The sequence below is a fragment of the Chiloscyllium punctatum genome, chromosome 1 (genome assembly GCF_047496795.1).
Source record: "Chiloscyllium punctatum isolate Juve2018m chromosome 1, sChiPun1.3, whole genome shotgun sequence".
Taxonomy (NCBI): domain Eukaryota; kingdom Metazoa; phylum Chordata; class Chondrichthyes; order Orectolobiformes; family Hemiscylliidae; genus Chiloscyllium; species Chiloscyllium punctatum.
This window is the reverse complement of record NC_092739.1, coordinates 143,902,927-143,922,645: the sequence shown is the minus strand read 5'-3', so window position 1 is coordinate 143,922,645 and position 19,719 is coordinate 143,902,927. Positions and strand designations below refer to the sequence as shown.

The following is a 19,719-nucleotide window of genomic DNA, read 5'->3' as shown; positions in this document are numbered from 1 at the left end:
TAGGACAAATGTTCAGCACAACATCGTGGGACGAAGGGCCTGTTGTGTGCTGTATTGTTCTATGTTCTATTACCAACACAAGGAAGCCCAAAAATATATATTGAAAGCTGCTACACCACCAGTGCTTCATCCGGAGTTTCACTGAAGACGTTACCTAGTTTGGTCACAGAATGTCTGAAAACAAAACTTCCAGCTCAGCGAGCAAACCTACATCCAGAACTGACAAAAAGTATTTGTTGAGTGCTTCCCTTATGTCCTCAGATTCCACACAATTTTCCACTATTATCTTTGATTGGCCCTAATCTTACTCTAGTCATTCTTTTATTCCTGATATACCTTGGTTTTCCTTTATCCTATCCACCAACAACTTCTCATGTTGCCTCCTAGCTGCTCTGAGCCCTCTCTTTAGGTCTTTTCTGGCTAACTTATAATTCTCAAGCCCTTCACGCCTTATCCTCACATTAGTCTTCTTCCTCTTGATAAGACCTTCTGCTTCTTTAGTAAACCATGGCTCTCTCTCTCTCGACAACTACCTCCGTGCTTGATACTTATCAAGGACCTGCAGTAGTTGTACCTTGAATAAGCTCCACATTTCAAATGTGTCCATCCCCTGCAGTTTCCTTCCCCTATTGATTCTAAATCTTGCCTAGTCACATCATAATTGCCTTTCCCCAGTTACACCTCTTTCCCTGCAGTATATTCCTATTCCTGCCCATTGCTATTGTTAACATACCCAAATTGTGCTCACCTGCCTCCAAATCTAACACCTTGCCATGTTCATTCCACAGTACCAAATCCAATATGTTGGCTTGTCTATGTACTGTGTTAGAAAACTCTTCTACATGCATTGAACAAAAACTGATCCATCTAATCTCCTTGAACTATATTACTTCGTCAATACTGGGGAAGTTGAAGCTCCCCGATAACAACTACCCTATTACTCTCACTCCTATCCTTTCCTGTACATCCCTGGAACAATTCATAGGCTGACAGAAAGCTCCAGCAAGGTGACTTCTCCTTTCCTATTTCTAACCTCAGCCCAAACTCCCTCAGTGGATGAGTCCTCGAATGTTATCCCAGCTGCAGTAATACTACCCTTGAGTAAGAATGCCACCACCATCCTCTTTGTTCTTATTGAAATTCTGGTGCTCCACTGCACTACTGAACGGTTGCTGCATTGATGGAGGTGTGGCTTCAACTCTTGAATCAATGCCCATCTTTTAGAATGAATGTAAAAAGGTTCATGGTATATTGATCAACATCCATCCCACAACCAACTCCATAAAACAAATCAACGCCATGAACTGCAACCTCCTACAGCACTTCCCAAAGATGTAATCTAAAAAATGGACTTGAAGCTATTGAATGAAATATTGGAAAATATGATCCCATAGTTTTGTTAAAGTAAGAGTGGGAAGTGAAGAGTTTAGGAATGAAATTTTGTTCGATGGAACCCAGGAGTTAAAAGACATTGGCTGAAGGTCGGGGGTACTTATGAGATGTCAGCAGAATGGGTAGCTCTGGACATGTAGTGAGTGATGTTATGTGACTTGAAAATGTTGTGTTGAGGCTGAGAAGGGATTTTGAATTGAAGAAAAAAAGCCATTGCTAGTGTTCTAATGCTCTGGCTGTGATTTGAACAGGTGAGTGTGGATTAACTGTCCAAAAGTGTGACACTGGAAAAGTTAGCATCGGAGGAGCAGGAGAGTCAACGTTTTGGGCGTAAGCCTTTCATTAGGAATGTGATGAATGCCCAAAACGTCGACTCTCTTGCTCCTTGGATGCGTCCTGACCTACTGTGCTTTTCAAGTGCCACACATTTTGACTTTGATCTCCAGCATCTGCAGTCCTTACTTCCTCTGTGTGGACGAACTGGTAATTTATTGCGCTGTTATTTGTGAGGCCTTGTGGTGTATATGTTTGTCAAGTTTTCATACATAACAGATGGTAGACTGAAAGTGATTAATGAATTCTAATGTCATTTGCAATACATTGAAAATGTTTATAAATGCAAGTTCTAATTTTTTTAATCATGACTTGAGACTAGTATTTATCTTTTATTTTCTATCTTTTGGACAAGGTCTTGATGATTTGCTGTTAGGAAAACGAGGATTTCTGACTCCCACTACTGCAAGAGACCACATGTTGGCACTGTGGAAAAATGATGGTAAATGGTTTATGTGTCTGCCTTTAGGGGGACGAATGATAGTTTCAGGAGAGGGTGGTAGAGACAATTTAATTATGCTCAAAAGGATGCTTGGCAAACTTGCAGGAGGTGGGCAGTTCCTATTAAACCATAAATACGTATTTTTGTTTGTGAAATTTGACTTTGAGATCCATTTACAAGCCTGTCATCCATTTACAAATGCTCAGTGTTTGTAGCCTTTGCTTTTGAGTAGAGGTAATAATTATTCAGTATTAAGGAGAAGCGGTTGTGCTGGCAATCCATAGCTGATCTCCTTATTGTACAGCTGACTTGGGCATGCATCCATTTATGACCTGTGGTCATGGAGTGTCCACATCAAGTCCTCCATGATCGTTGAGCTTCACACTGTTGCGTCTTTAATCATGAGCGTTGCATTTTCATTTAACCCATGCCGTTATAGTTTCCGTTATTGGATTTTTACTAGTGTTAAACTTCAGTCTGTGTTTAAGTGTAATGGCAATGGCCTGGCTTAGTATTGCTGTGTTTGTTCTAAGACCATAGAAGTAGAAATTAGGCTGCTCTGCCATTCAATCATGACTGATAGATCAGTGTGAATTAAATTTGAAAGCACTTTTACTCTAAATCTTTGACAATCTCTGATCCACATGCTAAGAAAGGCTCAGGAAATAATGCTATATGCAAAGTCTGTATCCTTGTCCTTCACTATAACCAATCTATTTTTTCTGTTAGGCTTCTTCCTGAAATATCTATTTCCTGGCTTGAGAATACATGAGAATACAGAGTCCAGCTGGAATCTTGACATGTTTTTTCTGGATGTACTTGTTGTACCTCCTTCCAGGTAAAACTGCGTTAAAAAGTCAACTTGTCCTGGCAAATGGCAATATAGTATCAAAATGGTAATTTTGTTAAACATTTTCACATTTTAAAAAACATACATTTGTTGCAAGTCACAGTTCTCCGAGTTCTTTGTGGGGAAGAGTAACTTTTCCGGTACAATAGGTCTGAAATACTTCAAAAGATTTTCAGAATGATTTATGTTTCTGTGGCACATCATCTTTTGTTTTTGCAATCAATAGATTTCGTCCAGTCAATCGACTGGGAGACCAGATGTTCACCAATGGTCAAACGGTTAATCTACAAGCTGTGATGAAAGATGTTCAAGTGATACACAAGCTTCTGGCTCTAATGGCACAGGAGCAAATCAAGACAGTGCAATCCATTTACACAGAGGAGATATCAGCGATACCTGTTGTAAGATATTTTTTATGTTTGTTTGAAATAACTGCAAGCTAACTGCTGTTAACTAACAAAATCCAGTTTAAATGTAGCTGTATGGCTACTTCACACTGCATTTGGGAAAGCAATGTGCCATGCTTACCTGGTTTAAATCTAAGTCCAGACCCACAGCAACTTTTATTGACTCCTAACTGCCCTTGACATGACTGAGCAAGTCAGTTTGCTGGAAACAGTCAACAAATGCTGACCTTGCCAGTGACACACTCATCCTGTGAAAGGAACAACTGAGCAACTTGGTAATGTTCCGGTCATCTCTGCATTCTGCTTCTTGTGTGTAAACAGACTTCTATCCATGATCGTTATCTTGAAGTTAACCTTTTTGTATGGTACCTTATCAAATGCCTTTTGGAAATCCAAGTAAGTCACGTTTCCAGGCTCTCCTTTTATCATTGTGCTAGTTACGTTTTCAAATAAACTTTAGCTTCAGCTATTTTCTGCCTAATTTTGACCCTTTCTCATGCTGAAGCTCATACACAATTTCAGAAAGAAAGCATTACCTAGGAGTGAACACTTTCTGTTCACTGTTGGCAAGAATTTATTTATGAAAGAATAATTTTGGTAAACTAGGGATAACTTTCCCTTATGGATCAATATGCTTTCTGGCAGTCATGATGAAAGCTGCTGTGCAGGGTAACATATGAGATGAATAAAGGATTGATTGGTGAAAAGAAAGCAGAAGGTGGGAACAAGTGATCGTTTTTGGGCTGACAGGATGCAACAAATGTTGTGCCGCAGAGATGGGTGCTGGAACCTTAATTTATTTACCGTCTACATAATTGGCTTGGATGAATGGGTTGAATTTACTAATAGTACAAAAATAGGTAGGAAAGTAATGGACACGAGTAGAGGAGTGTCGATAGAATTACAGAATCATAGAGCTGTACAGCACAGCAACAGACCCTCGAGTCCAACTCGTCCATGCCAACCGCATATCTTAACCTAATCTAGTCCTATTTACCAGCACTTGGGCCATATCCCTCTAAACCCTTCCTATTCATATATCTATCCAGTAGTTGTAAATAGTATAATTGTACCAGCCTCTACCACTTGCTCTGGCGGCTCATTCCATACAGGCATCACCCTCTGTATGAAAAAAGTTGCCCCTTAGGTCCCTTTTAAACTTTTCCCCTCTCACCCTATACCTATGCCCTCTATTTCTAGGCTCCCCCACCCCAGGGAAAAGGCCTTATCTATTTCCCCTATCCATGCTACTCATGATTTTATGATCGGTTCAGTGATGGGCAAAATTTGACCGATGGAGTATAATGTGGGAAAAAGCAAGCAATCCACTTTGGCAGGAAGAATAGAAAAACTGCATTTTAGTTAAGTAGCGAGAGACTGAAAGAAATGATTAACAGAGATGTCCTATTAACATAAATCACAAATCATGAATCCTGTATTCAGGTGCAAATAGTTAGAAAAGCAAATGAAATGTTATTATTTATTGCAAGGAAATGGAAAAGTAGGAATATTTTTCTGCAGTTGTATAGAAAAGGTTAAGAGGCTAATATCTGGAGTAATATATACAGTTTTAGTCTCCTTATTTAAGAAAGGATATGAATGCATGAGAAGCAGTTCAGGGAAAGTTGACTTGACTGATAACTTTCATCCTGGCTATCTTGTGAAGAAACATTGGACAAGGTGGACCTGTATCAAATTGGTTGCAGTCCAACGATATGGAATAAATCTTTTAGGACAGAGATGAGTAATTTCTTCATCCAGACAGTGGTGAGCCAGTGGAATTTGCTACCCAGAAAATACCCAAGGCTAAAATATTGTATAATTTCAAAAAGGAGTTGGATATAGAACATAGAAAAATGCAGTGCAGTACTGGCCCTTTGGCCCTCGATGTTGCGCCGATCCAAGTCCACCTAACCTACACTAGCCCACTATCCTCCATATGCCTATCCAATGCCCGTTTAAATGCCCATAAAGAGGGAGAGTCCACCACTGCTACTGGCAGGGCATTCCATGAATACTCAACTCGCTGAGAAAAGAATCTACCCCTAACATCTCTCCTATACCTACCACCCCTTAATTTAAAGCTATGCCCCCTCGTAATAGCTGACTCCATACGTGGAAAAAGGTTCTCATGGTCAACCCTATCTAAACCCCTAATCATCTTGTACACCTCTATCAAGTCACCCCTAAACCTTCTTTTCTCCAATGAAAACAGCCCCAAGTGCCTCAGCCTTTCTTCATACGATCTTCCTACCATACCAGACAACATCCTGGTAAACCTCTTCTGCACCTGTTCCAGTGCCTCCACATCCTTCCTATAGTATGGCGACCAAAACTGCACACAATACTCCAGATGCGGCCGCACCAGAGTCTTATACAACTGCAACATGACCTCAGGACTCCGGAACTCAATTCCTCTACCAATAAAAGCCAGTACGCCATATGCCTTCTTCACCTCACTATTTACCTGGGTGGCAACTTTCAGAGATCTGTGTAGATGGACACCAAGATCCCTCTGCTCTTCCACACTACCAAGTATCCGACCATTAGCTCAGTACCCCATCTGTTTGTTACTCATACCAAAGTGGATCACCTCACACTTACCCACATTGAACTCCATTTGCCACCTTTCTGCCCAGCTCTGCAGCTTATCTATATCCCGCCGTAACCTGCCACATCCTTCCTCACTGTCAACAACTCCACCGGCTTTCGTATCATCTGCAATCTTGCTCACCCAACCTTCTAGCCCCTCTTCCAGGTCATTTATAAAAATGACAAACAGCAATGGTCCCAAAACAGATCCTTGCAGAACACCGCTAGTAACTGCACTCCAAGATGAACCTTTAACATCAACTACTACCCTCTGTCTTCTTCCAGCCAGCCAATTCCTAATCCAAACCTCCAACTCACCCTCAATGCCATACCTACGTATTTTTTGCAGTAGCCTACCATGGGGAACCTTATCAAACGCCTTACTAAAATCCATATACACCACATCTACCGCTTTACCCTCATCCACCTCCTTAGTCACCTTCTCAAAGAATTCAATAAGGTTTGTGAGGCACGATCTGTCCTTCACAAAATCATGCTGACTATCCTTGATCACATTATTCCTATCCAGATGTTCATAAATCCTATCCCTTAGAATTCTCTCTAAGACTTTGCCCACAACAGAAGTGAGGCTCACCGGCCTATAGTTAGTCGGGTTATCCCTACTCCCCTTCTTGAACAAGGGAACCACATTTGCAATCCTCCAGTCTTCTGGCACTATTCCTGTAGACAACAAGGACATAAAAATCAAGGCCAATGGCTCTGCAATCTCCTCCCTTGCTTCCCAGAGAATCCTAGGATAAATGCCATCAGGCCCAGGGGACTTATCTATTTTCACCCTTTCCAGAATTTCCAACACCTCTTCCCTACATACCTCAAAGCCGTCTATTCTAATTAATTGTGACTCAGTATTCCCATCGGCAACAATGTCCTGTTCCTGAATAAATACTGACGAAAAGTATTCATTCAGTGTCTCCCCAATCTCTTCAGCCTCCACACGCAACTTCCCACTACTATCCTTGACTGCACCTATTCCTACCCTAGTCATTCTTTTATTCCTGACATACCTATAGAAAGCCTTTTGGGTTTTCCCTAATCCTACCAACTAAGGACTTTTCATGTCCCCTCCTTGCTGCTCTTAGCTCTCTCTTCAGGTCCTTCCGGGCTACCTTATAACACTCAATCGTCCCAATTGAACCTTCACGCCTCATCTTTACATAGGCCGCCCTCTTCCCTTAACAAGGGATTCCAATTCCTTATTAAACCACGGCTCCCTCACACGACCCTTTCCTCCCTGCCTGACAGGTACATACTTATCAAGGACACTCAATAGTTGCTCCTTGAACAAACTCCACATATCAATTGCACCCTTCCCTTGAAGCCTACTTTTCCAAGCCACGCATCCTAAATCTTGCCTCACTGCATCATAATTTCCCTGCCCCCAGCTATAACTCTTGCCCTGCAGTGCACACTTATCCCTCTCCATCACTAGAGTAAAAGTCACCGAATTGTGGTCACTGTCCCCAAAGTGCTCACCTACCTCCAATTCTAACACCTGGCCTGGTTTGTTACCCAGAACCAAATCCAGTATGGCCTCACCTCTTGTTGGCCTGTCTACATATTGTGTCAGGAAACCCTCCTGCACACATTGGACAAACACCGATCCATCTAACGAACTCGAGCTATAGCTTTCCCAGTCAATATCAGGAAAGTTAAAGTCCCCCATAACAATCACCCTATTACTTTCACTTCTCCTGAATCATCCTTGCAATCCTTTCTTCTATGTCTCTCGGACTATTAGGAGGCCTGTAGAAAACTCCCAAGAGGGTGACCTCACCTTTCCTATTCCTAACCTCAGCCCAAACTACCTCAGATGGCGAGTCTTCTCCATCGTCCTTTCCACCACTGTAATACTATCTTTGACAAGCAATGCCACACTCCCCCTCTTTTACCCCCACCTCTGACCCTACTAAAACATTTAAACCCTGGAACCTGCAACAGCCAATCCTGTCCATGTTCTACCCATGTCTCCATAATAGCCACAACATTGAAATCCTAGGTACCAAGTTGCAACCAGGTAGCTTGTAAGTTCACCTACCTTATTTCGTATACTTCTTGCATTTCAAGCCACTTTCCTGTTTACAGGCACCCTCCTTTGAGATTGATGCCATGTTCCTAACCTCCCTACACTCCAGGTCCTGCACCCTAAAGCTACAGTCTAGGTTCCCATGCCCCTGTAAAATTAGTTTAAACCCCCCCCCCCCCTCCTGCCAAGAGCACTAGCAAACCTCCCCCCAAGGATACTGGTGCCCCTCAGGTTCAGGTGTAGACCATCCTGTTTATAGAGGTCCCACCTTCCCCAGAAAGAACCCCAGTTATCCAGAAACTGGAATCCCTCCCTCCTGCACCATCCCTGTAGCCACGCATTTAACTGTTCCCTCTCCCTATTCCTTGACTCTATGTCACGTGGCACGGGTAACAAACCAGAGACAACAACTCTGTTTGTTCTAACTCTGAGCTTCCAACCTAGCTCCCTGATAGCCTGCCTAACATCCTCAGCCCCCCTCCTACCTATGTCGTTGGTGCCAATGTGAACCACGACTTCAACTTGGGGCTAAGTAGATCAAAGGCAAGGGAGGAATAGCAGGAACAGGCTATTAAGATGGGTGATCAGCTATGATCATAACAAGTAGCAGAGCAGACCTGAAGGGCTGAATAGTGTACTCCTGCGTTTAATTTCTGTATTTAGAAGCATGAGATGTAATCTTATTGAAACAAAATGTCATGAGAGGGTAGATGCTGAAACAATAGTCTCGCCCTGTGTGAGAGACTAGAACTAAGGGTTCGTCCTGTAAAAGCAGAGATGAGGAGGAGGTTTGTTTTTGAGCATTGAGTCTTTGGAACTCTCTTCCCTAGATACCAATGGAGACAAGGACACTGAATATTTTTAAGGAAGGGAGTAGATTCTTCACTAGCATTATAGTCATGTATTATCTTCAAGGATTGCAAGTTTGAGGTCACAAGCTTGTCAGCCATTATTTTATTAAATGGCAAAGCAGGTTCGAGGGGGCCGATGTCCTACTCTTATTTATGTTTGTAGATTTGAAAGATTGTCCTGACTCCCTTTTTAGATTAGAGTGGTGCTGGAAAAGCACCGCCGGTCAGGCAGCATCCGAAGAACGAGAAAATCGACATTTCGGGCAAAAGCCCTTCATTGCCCGAAACGTCGATTTTCCTGCTCCTCTAATGCTGCCTGATCTGCTGTGCTTTTCCAGCACCATTCTAATCAAAACTCTGGTGTCCAGCATTTGCAGTCCTCACTTTTGCCCTGTCCTGCCTCTCTTGTCTATGACTATCTCTTTCTGATATGGCTGATAGCTGATCTCAGTGAATGAGACAGCTAATTAGAAGTTAGTGGCAGTTGGTTTCTGTGTCTGTTGCAAGGAAACAGCAAATCAATTAGTGTTCTGGCCCTTGATCTGCATTCACTGATCCCTGTCTGTAGTATGTGTTGCTTGATCATCAAGTGAGGATGTAAGTTCTGATGTATTATTGCTCACAATCTGAACATTGGTTAAACCTCACTGTCAAAACTCAAAAAATAATGGCCATTCCGACAAGGTGAAGGAGAGGCTGACAGACAAAGAAGCACATGTGCACAGAAGAGAAACAACAGTACAAAAGATTTTTTATAAAAATCTGTGGATGTAGAAAATCTGAAATTAAAATAGCATGTCTGGCAGCAACTGTAGGGTGAGAAACAGAGAAAAACGTCAAGGTGATTATCTTCTTTAAGAGAAGTGCAGACTTCACAATAAACGCCGCTTATTGAACTTTCAGCCAGAAGACAAGACACCAACCAGGATGGACTTTGCCTTTTTAGCTGGTATTCCTGGACAGACATTGACAGATAAACTCTACAGTTCCTGGATACACCTTCAAAGCCATGTCAACATTGTTTTTGACAGTGATATGGACAAGCTGATTACAGACAAGTTTCCGGGTGTCCGTCAGGTATGCAGAAGATGTAAACAATGATTGCATTCTACTTTGCTATAATTTATTCCATTATTTGAATTGCTAGTACCAAAAAAAATGGCATTACATTTTTAACAAATATTGAATTAGAAAATCTTCTGTCAATAGATATATTGCTTGAGGCAGCATGTTGGTGACTGAAGCTACCTGAACAATTCATTGTTGTAGTTTTTAAAATTGATCATTGTAGCAGGAAGAAATGTAAAGGTTACCAAATCATTTCATGGAAATCAGTAGGTTGACAGCTTCAGATGAAAGATAAGTTGGAAGAGCATCTGGGTGAAGAATTACGAATGGTGGTTTGGTAATATTGAACATAAATTGAAAAGAGAAACATGTTGTAAACTGTCTTCACCCATTAGAAAAACACATTAATTCCAAATTTCAAACAATCCCAACAATTTGTTTACGGGGAAAGGGTGCTGATTGCTCAGGTAAGTGGTGTTGATTAACAGTTCTCTTTGGCTGAGATGTTGCCTTGACAACCTCAGCATGAACATTAGGTAATGACAGGATCCAGCCAGCTGTCCTATTGCACGTGTTGGTACAGCATTGTCCAGGGTTATACTGAAATATGCAGGTTGGGTTGAATACCAAAAGCACCAGAACTACATTTAGCTTCATTAGAGATGGTAGTGAGATTAGTAGTGAAGTAAACCACAGTCAGATTTATAATTTTATTTCATATTCCATTCATAATGGAAGGGTACATTAGAAGCAAGGTCACGCTTCAAGTCTTGTGTAGGTGAACAAGTAGGAAGTGATATTTCCTCTTTCTAAAGATTACACTTTTCTTAAACATAGATCCTGGAGAAGAAGGACGGTCTCTTCCGCAAACACATGATGGGAAAACGTGTGGATTATGCAGCTCGTTCAGTCATCTGCCCTGACATGTACATCAATACCAATGAGATTGGTATTCCAATGGTAATCTTGATTTTAGATCTGTCCTGGTATGTAAGCAGGGGTAAATATTTTTATGGTGCTACAGGTTTAGTTATGGGTTAAGAATTGTGAGGAAAGTAATGAAAATTAGGATTTTATAGGACTGACCAGACTGCAGTTTCTGGTTTGCTTGACAAGCAGGTGGAACGTGATATGAAAAGTACTAGAACAAGATCTATCTATTTAAAATAAATCTTGATTCGTTCAGTAACTATCAGTATATTGCTCAATGGCTCAAGTAAAATAAATGAAAGGAGAAACAACAGTCCCAACAGCTTAATCTCTTGTAGTAGAACTATAAACTGGTCATAGATTATATACAGAACAACATGAGTCTATTCTATCCGTTGAAACTTGGTTCTCTGATAGTTTGCTCTTCCAAACAGCATGTCGCTGCATTTTGAAAGTCTGTAGGCTTTGTTTTTCTGCTTACCTCATCAGATAATTCACAAAGTATTAAATGTCCTTGAAGATTTGTTTAAATTACTTTGAAATTTACTTTTTGCTGGATTAAATTTGTGTCTTTACTTCATGCTTTCCTGCCTTCACCACCACCAAAGTTGCTTGTGCAGCATCTCTCAAACTCATAATGTCACCATCTAGAAGGACGGGGTAATGAGTGCAAGGAAACCCTTTGTTCTGATATTCAGGCCTTTCTTAAAAACTTGAAGCAACAGAGATCCAATGAATCACTTCCTCAGGTCATATTGAGCTAGACTTGGTGTCTTCCCGATGTGATGTTTAACTAAAGCCTCATCAGGTTGCACAGATGGATGTAGAAGTATGCGAATTGTGGAGGTGAGAGGTGGCGAATTCCCTGTTCAACATTAACAACTTGTGGATGTAGGTTTGCTCGCTGAGCTGGAAGGTTCATTTTTCAGATGTTTTGTCACCATACCAGGTAACATCTGCAGTGAGCCTCTAGATGAAGCACTGCCGATGATTCCTGCTTTCTATTTATATGCTTGGGTTTCTTTGGGTTGGTAATGTCATTTCCTGTGGTGATGTCCTTTCCTATTATTTTTGTCAGGAGGTAGTAAATGGGGTCCAACAAGCAAAACTAATGTCATTTACAAAATGCTGTGCAAGAACTGTAACAAATACTACATTGGACAAACAGGCAGAAAACTAGCCACCAGGACACATGAACATCAACTGGCCACAAAAAGACCTGACCTACTCTCACTAGTATCCTTACATACAGATAAGGAAGGACACCACTTTGACTGGGACAACACATCCATCCTAGGACAAGCCAAACAGAGACACGCCAAAAATTCCTCGAAGCATGGCATTCCAACCGGAACTCTATCAACAAACACATTGACTTGGATCCCATTTACCTGAGAAAAAGAACAGGAAATTACATCACCACAGGAAATGACATCACTGGCCCCAAAGAAATCCAAACATAAAAATAGAAAGCAGGAAGCTCACTGAAGATGTTGCCTACTATGGTGATGAAACGCCTGAAAATGAACCTTCCAGCTCAGTGAGCAAACCTACATCCAGAACCCCAACCTGGGCTACAAATCTTCTCAATACTCATTAATAACGTGTCCTCCATCTCATTATTGTTTGTGTAATCTTGCAGCATATTGGCTGCTAAATTTGTCTTCCAAACAATTACATTTTAAAACTGAAGTTAATTTTAGTTCACTTAAAAGTATCTGATACAGAATATTGAGGTAAAAACAATAACTGCAGATGCTGGAAAGCAAATACTGGATTAGTAGTGCTGGAAGAGCACAGCAGTTCAGGCAGCATCCAACGAGCAGCGAAATCGACGTTTCGGGCAAAAGCCCTTCATCAGGAATAAAGGCAGTGAGCCTGAAGCACGTATTGTCAAGCATTTTATGGATGTCTCAACTAAAAGATACTCTGGACAGGTTGTATGCATTTCATTTCAAACTTAAGTTGTGACTCCCTTAAATAATTAAATAAGTAAGACCTGCAGTTCCTTATTTTTTCCTTCTTCGACTATAAGACCTGTAGATGCTTGGACGTGGCTGAGTAACTGAAAGCTTTGAAGATTATGCTAAATCCTGAAGCAGTTTTGTCTACAGTGTGGTTTCATTGTGTTCATTGAGCACTTTACATATTGGGCATTCAAACCAACTGAATGAGGTTGCTGAAAGTTTCCACTTTCAAACCTTGTAAGGTTCCGAATGAATAGCCCACTGAAGCTGGACCAAATCTCATTCGACACTTAGCGTTACTGGAGACACTGGCAATAGAGAGACTTTAGTCAGCTTTTAAACTGCAGCATACTGAGCTGCTAGAAAAGGCCAAAGCATGACATGTAATATGTGTGTGTGTGTTTTCTTTCTCACAAGGTTTTTGCTACAAAGCTAACCTATCCTCAGCCAGTGACACCATGGAATGTGCAGGAGCTGAGGCAAGCAGTATTAAATGGGCCAAATGCACATCCTGGGGCTTCTATGGTAATTAATGAAGATGGGTCTCGTACTATTCTGAGTGCATCAAACCCAACCCAGAGAGAAGCCATTGCCAAACAACTGTTAACACCAAGCACTGGCGAACAGAGCTTAGGCATGAAAATTGTAAGTGGATGCCATTGGCAATTAAAGCTGAAGAAATGTCTCATTTATTTTGCACAGAATGCCAAATGGTTTCAAGTAAGTTCATAATCAAAGGACAGAATGCTGGCAATACTCTGCAGGTGTGGCAGTATCTATGGAGAGAAAAACTAAGTGTACATTTCAGATTGCAAAGCTTTCATTAGAACTGATGAAAATTAGAACTATCTTTTGTAAATGGGAGGGAAGAAGAACAAAAGGGAAGATGTGATGAGGTGGAGGGCGGGAGATTTGAAATGACAAAAAGTTTGGTGCCTGGCCAAAGTGAGTGCTATCAAGATGAGTAACGAACCAAAAGAGGAACTCAGCAGGTTTGACAGCCTCAGTGGTGAAAGAAGCAGCATTAATATTTTGAGTCTGGTGACCTATTTTATTAAAGAAACCAGCTCAATGCAAGCTCAAGGAACATCACTTCATCTTTCAACTTGGCATTCTACAGTCTTTTGGATAAACAGTGAATACAACAGTTTAATGTCATAGCAACATGTGATGGAGGTTTTTTTTCTATTACTGTCTTATCACCTTGCATTTAAACATCAGTTATCCTACCATTCATACCTCCTGCAGGCACATCTTTTGTTTACACTCTATCAGCAGGATAACTGATGTCCAAACGTAAAGTGATAAAAGGGAAGCTGAGAGAGAAAAACAAAAACCTCTATCCCATTGTGCTATGACATTAACCTGTTGAATTCACTGTTTCGTCAGTTGGCTGTAGAATGTGAAGTTGAAAGCTGTGTAGTGATGTTCCTTGAGCTGGAACACTGTAGCAGGCCAGAGTCAGAAAATTCAAAGTGAGAACAGAGTAGAGAATTAATATGGCAGATGACAGGAAGCTCAGCTTCATACTTGAATGGCAGTGTTCCATAAGATGATCACCTAATCTGTGATTGATCCACTTAAGATAGGAGGGATGATGTCTTGAACAGCAAATGCAGCTGTACTAAGTTGAAATAATGCAAATAAATCCCTGCTCCACTTGAAAGGAGTGGAGTAAGGCCTTCAATGAAGGTTGTATAAGGGCAGAACTGTAGAGAAGTGATTTTGCTGACAGTTAAGCAGCCTATCTTGATCGATGTTGATAAAAGATTAATTTGTGATAGGGTGATAAATTGTGTCTAGTTTATGACACTAAAATCTGAGTGCTGATAATCTTGATAGGATGCATCTGGCAGGAAATCTGAGCAGTGTCAAATGATGGAATGGCTGATCTTGCAGAAGCTTTCACAAGTTTAAGTACAGCAAATGTTTGTTTTTTTTTATTCAACTCCTTTTGTATAGGAACAGGGGTACTGTATTCCACTCCTCAAGCCTGTTCCACCATTCTATGAAATCATCCAATCTGTCCCTTCAACTGTCCCTTCAACTGTCCCTTCAACTGTCCCTTCAACTGTCCCTTCAACTGTCCCTTCAACTGTCCCTTCAACTGTCCCTTCATCTGTCCCTTCATCTGTCCCTTCATCTGTCCCTTCATCTGTCCCTTCATCTGTCCCTTCATCTGTCCCTTCATCTGTCCTAGTCTCATAACTGATGGTACTGCCTTTGGTGAGGATAAAGAAGGTAAAAGGGCAAATGTTGGTTCTCCTGTTCTTGCATGGAAAAATGCTATAGGAAAGAAAGTGGATGTTGGGAATGACTATGGAATTGACAAAGGAGGGAATGGACTCTTCAGAATGTTGACGGGAGTAGATGATCTGTGTAGTGGAATCACCAAACAGCAGCTGATAGACATGGCAGCAGATCAGTCATTAAATATGGAGGCTGGTGAGTTGCACCCCCATCATGGTTCTAGGAGGGAGGAGATGGGATGAGAGCTGAAATATGTGAATTGTGAATTATGGTTAGGGGCCTGATCAGTTCTGTATGGCATGAATCTTTATTCAAGGATAAAGGAAGACTATTAGAAGTGCTAGTGTGGGAGATTGCAACATCTGAACAACCGAAGCGGAGAATCTGGAATAATGGAACAGAGTCAGTACAGAAAAATGAGGTGCGAGGAAGTATCGTCATGGTAGTTTTGGTGATCATGGACTTAGAATACACTTTGTTTGACCACCAATCCAGAGCTTTGATGCCTGAAGTTGTTGAAACAGAGCAGTCTCATTAATGGGCCAAGTGAACTGAGAGAATGATCAAAATTGGAATCAAAGTCAATTAAATTTTCTAGTTTGCTGAAACAAAAGGCCTATTAGAGCAGTCCTGTTTGGGGACTTTGACGATGAGGTAGAATTGGGTCATGTGTGGTCAGTTATGATGTGGAGGGCTGTGGAAAGATGATCTTCAGGGAAGATTTGGTCAGTGACAATCCTGGAGACAATGGCATGGTATTTGGTGGTGCTGCCATGACCTGGTGAAAATGAAGGCAGTGTCAGAAAGTTGAGAGTTAGCCCAAGTAAGATGGAGGTTAATGTGCTGAATAATGACATTGCCATGAAATCTGCTGACAAGGGTAATGTTAGATGTACACCTAAGACAGTGATAAGCTTTTTCTTCCATCCGGTCCTTTTGTGTAGAGACCAATGGAGTTTCTTCAGAGCAGGATATTTAAAACCAAGCTTTGTGTGGCACTGCAGGGTAGTTGTGTATGATATGGAAAGAGGAAAATTGAGTTTCAAAGATAGGGAGGGTGTGAAATAAGTAGAAATACATCAGATGTACCAGCTAGTCGTACTTCAACCTCATACATCCATATAACTTGTTAACAGTGAACTGATAAAATATGTTATATTGTTTTGAAAGGTGTACCGGCATATTAAGAATGGAGATGTTCTCTTGCTGAACCGTCAACCTACTTTGCACAGGCCGTCCATCCAGGCCCACCGGGCCCGGATCCTACCAGGAGAGAAGGTCCTGCGACTTCACTATGCAAACTGTAAAGCCTACAATGCTGATTTTGATGGTGATGAAATGAATGCACACTTTCCACAGAATGAACTTGGCCGAGCAGAGGCTTACGTAATTGCAAGTACTGACGAACAGTATTTGGTTCCCAAGGCAAGTACATAATGTTAGTAGGTGAAGATTGGAAAAGTATTATTCTCTCCTTAAGAGCAAAAGTATTTTCTTTTTTTATTGATTCATGGCATATAAGCATTGCATGCTGGGTGAGAATTGATTGCTCGTTGCTAGTTACCCTTGAGAAGGTGAGCTGCCTCTAAAACTCTTGCAGTCTATTTGGTGTCGATGCTCTCATAATGTCATAACGGAGGAAATTTATCCTAGTGATAGTGAAGGAGCAGTGATATATTTGCCTGTTAGGATGGTGAGTGCCTTTATAGAATAGGCACTGTACAATTCCTAATCCTTCCCATTTGTTGCATTTTATTACTGATTCTGGAATATTGAGATTTCTGGTCAGGATATAGTTTCACAGGTGCTGACAGTCTTTCTGTAATTGGTCCAAATGACCATTCCTATTGTGCCTTAATGGAGAATATTGATGGACTTTTATTCCGGGTGCATCTGACCAGATTTTCCACAATTGTCTGGAATTTGCCTTTGCAACTTGGGTATGAGCTTCCAGATGCCATTTTTCCTGGATTCGCTAGTAGTAATGTAGAAGGTCTATATCTGTTCACTGTATTGTTGCACATGCGCAAAACAAAGCCAGCACAGAAGCTCAGCCAAAATGTAGTGGCAACACTGGCTGACACTCTCCTCTCAGAGTTGTCCATCTTCAGCAGGTGGATGGCTGGAGTTTTGGGTAATTCCAGGATACAGAGCTTTGGAGAGGAGATGAGTCAGTATACGATCAAGGGTCTGTGCGATCAGGGAAGCACTCACACTCAGTGAGGATAGGGTTGGGGAAAGAGGGCATGTGGGGTGTAGGTCAGCAATGACTGCATACTTGAGACCTGGATAAATCTATCTTTGATCGACAGGATCAAGGTTTGTGGCAAGCAACCCAACATTGAATTTGAGACCACTAGGGGGCGATGGTGCTGTAGAGATAATGTCATGAGAGCAATCCACAACCTCATCCTAGTGTTTTGGAGACGAGTTTGAATCCTGCCATGGCAGTTCGTGAACTTTTGAGTTCAATAAACAAAAGTAGAATAAAGAGCTAATCTAATGGTGGTCATGTAACTACTGACACTTGTTGTAAAGATTCATCTGATTGACTAACGGTACGTGAGGGATGGAAATCTGCTACCCTTGGTCTGGCATATGAGATTCCAGACCTATAGAAATGTGGTTGACTGTAAGATATAGGGGGCGAAGTAGGCCATTCAGCCCATTGAATCTGCATCACCATTCAGTCATCGAGTCAGAGTCATACTGCGTGGAAACAAACTCTTCAGCCCAATTTATCTGCACTGTCCAGACATCTTTATCTGAACTAGTCCCATTTGCCAGCATTTGGCCCATATCCCTCTAAACTCTTCCTGTTCATATTCCCATCCAGATGTCTTTATAAAGATTGTAATTTTACCCTCCTCCATGATTTCCTTTGTTCCATGACATGCACCATCTTCTGCATGAAAAGGTTACCCCTCAGGCCCTTCTTAAATAATTTTCCCCCTCACCTTAAACCTATGCCCTCTAGTTTTGGACTGCCCCATCCTAGGGGAAAAACTTTGGCATCATTCTTGTAAATTGTTTCTGCCCCTTTCAAGTTTAACAAAATCTTTCTTTTAGAAGGGCAACCAGAATTATTCACAGTATTCTAAAAGTGGCCTCACCAATGTCATGTACAGCTGCAACATGACCTGCCAACTACTATGCTCAATGTTCTGACTAATGAAGGGAAGTGTACCAAACACTGCCTTCACCACCCTGCCTACCTGCAACTCCACTATCAAGGAACTATACGCCTGCACCCCTAAGCAACACTTCAGGTCCTGATGTTATGTGTATCAGTCCTGCCCTGATTTGCCTTCCCAAAATGCAATACCTCAGACTTAGCTAAATTAAACTCTATCTGCCATTCCTCAGCCCATTAGTCCATTTAATCAAGGTCCCATTATACTCTGAGATAATCTTCTTTATTATCTACTATGCCACTTAGAGTCATTGAGATGTACAGCATTGAAACAGACCCTTTGGCCCAACCCATCCATGCCAACCCAATCTAGTCCCACCTGCCAGCACCCGGCCCATATCCCTTCAAACCCTTCCTATTCATATACCCAACCAAATGCCTCTTAAATGTTGCAATTGTACCAGCCTCCACCACATCCTCAGGCAGCTCATTCCATACCCGTACCACCCTCTGTGTGAAAACGTTACCCCTTAGGTCTCTTTTATATCTTTCCCCTCACCCTAAACCTACGTCCTCTAGTTCTGGACTCCCCCACCCCAGGGAAAGATTTTGTCTATTTATCCTATCCATGCCCCTCATAATTTTGTAAACCTCTATAAGGTTACCCCTCAGCCTCCGACGCTCCAGGGAAAACAGCCCCAGCCTGTTCAGCTTCTCCCTATAGCTCAAATCCTCCAACCCTGGCAACATCCTTGTAAATCCTTTCTGAACCCTTTCAAGTTTCACAACATCTTTCCAATATGAAGGAGACCAGAATTGCACGCAATATTCCAACAGTGGCCTAACCAATGTCCTGTACAGCCGCAACATGACCTCCCAACTCCTGTACTCAGTACTCTGACCAGTAAAGGAAAGCATACCAAACGCCACCTTCACTATCCTATCTACCTGCGACTCCCCTTTCAAGGAGCTATGAACCTGCACTCCAAGGTCTCTTTGTTCAGCAACACTCTCTAGGACCTTACCACTAAGTATATAAATCCTGCTAAGATTTGCTTTCCCAAAATGCAGCACCTCGCATTTATCTGAATTAAACTCCATCTGCCACTTCTCAACCCATTGGCCCATCTCGTCCAGATCCTATTGTAATCTGAGGTAACCCTCTTTGCTGTCCACTACACCTCCAATTTTGGTGTCATCTGCAAACTTACTAACTGTACCTCTTATGCTCGCATCCAGATTATTTATGTAAATGACAAAAAGTAGAGGGCCCAGCGCCGATCCTTGTGGCATTCCACTGGTCACAGGCCTCCAGTCTGAAAAATAACACTCCAACACCACCCTCTGTCTTTTACCTTTGAGCCAGTTCTGTATCCAAGTGGGTAGTTCTCCCTGTATTCCATGAGATCTAACCTTGCTAATCAGTCTCCCATTGGGAACCTTGTCGAAGCCTTACAGAA

General features: G+C 41.8%; 1 protein-coding gene across 1 annotated transcript in view; it reads left to right on the top strand.

The window, feature by feature from the left end:
• Positions 1 to 19,719, top strand: part of polr1a (RNA polymerase I subunit A) — a 142,766-nt gene that overhangs the window by 28,213 nt on the left and 94,834 nt on the right. Inside the window, exons 7-13 of the mRNA XM_072576247.1 lie at positions 2,081 to 2,167; positions 2,897 to 3,005; positions 3,244 to 3,418; positions 9,815 to 9,988; positions 10,817 to 10,939; positions 13,294 to 13,521; positions 16,297 to 16,551. Coding sequence (XP_072432348.1) covers positions 2,081 to 2,167; positions 2,897 to 3,005; positions 3,244 to 3,418; positions 9,815 to 9,988; positions 10,817 to 10,939; positions 13,294 to 13,521; positions 16,297 to 16,551 — 1,151 coding nt within the window. The remainder of the gene's footprint in view (positions 1 to 2,080; positions 2,168 to 2,896; positions 3,006 to 3,243; positions 3,419 to 9,814; positions 9,989 to 10,816; positions 10,940 to 13,293; positions 13,522 to 16,296; positions 16,552 to 19,719) is intronic.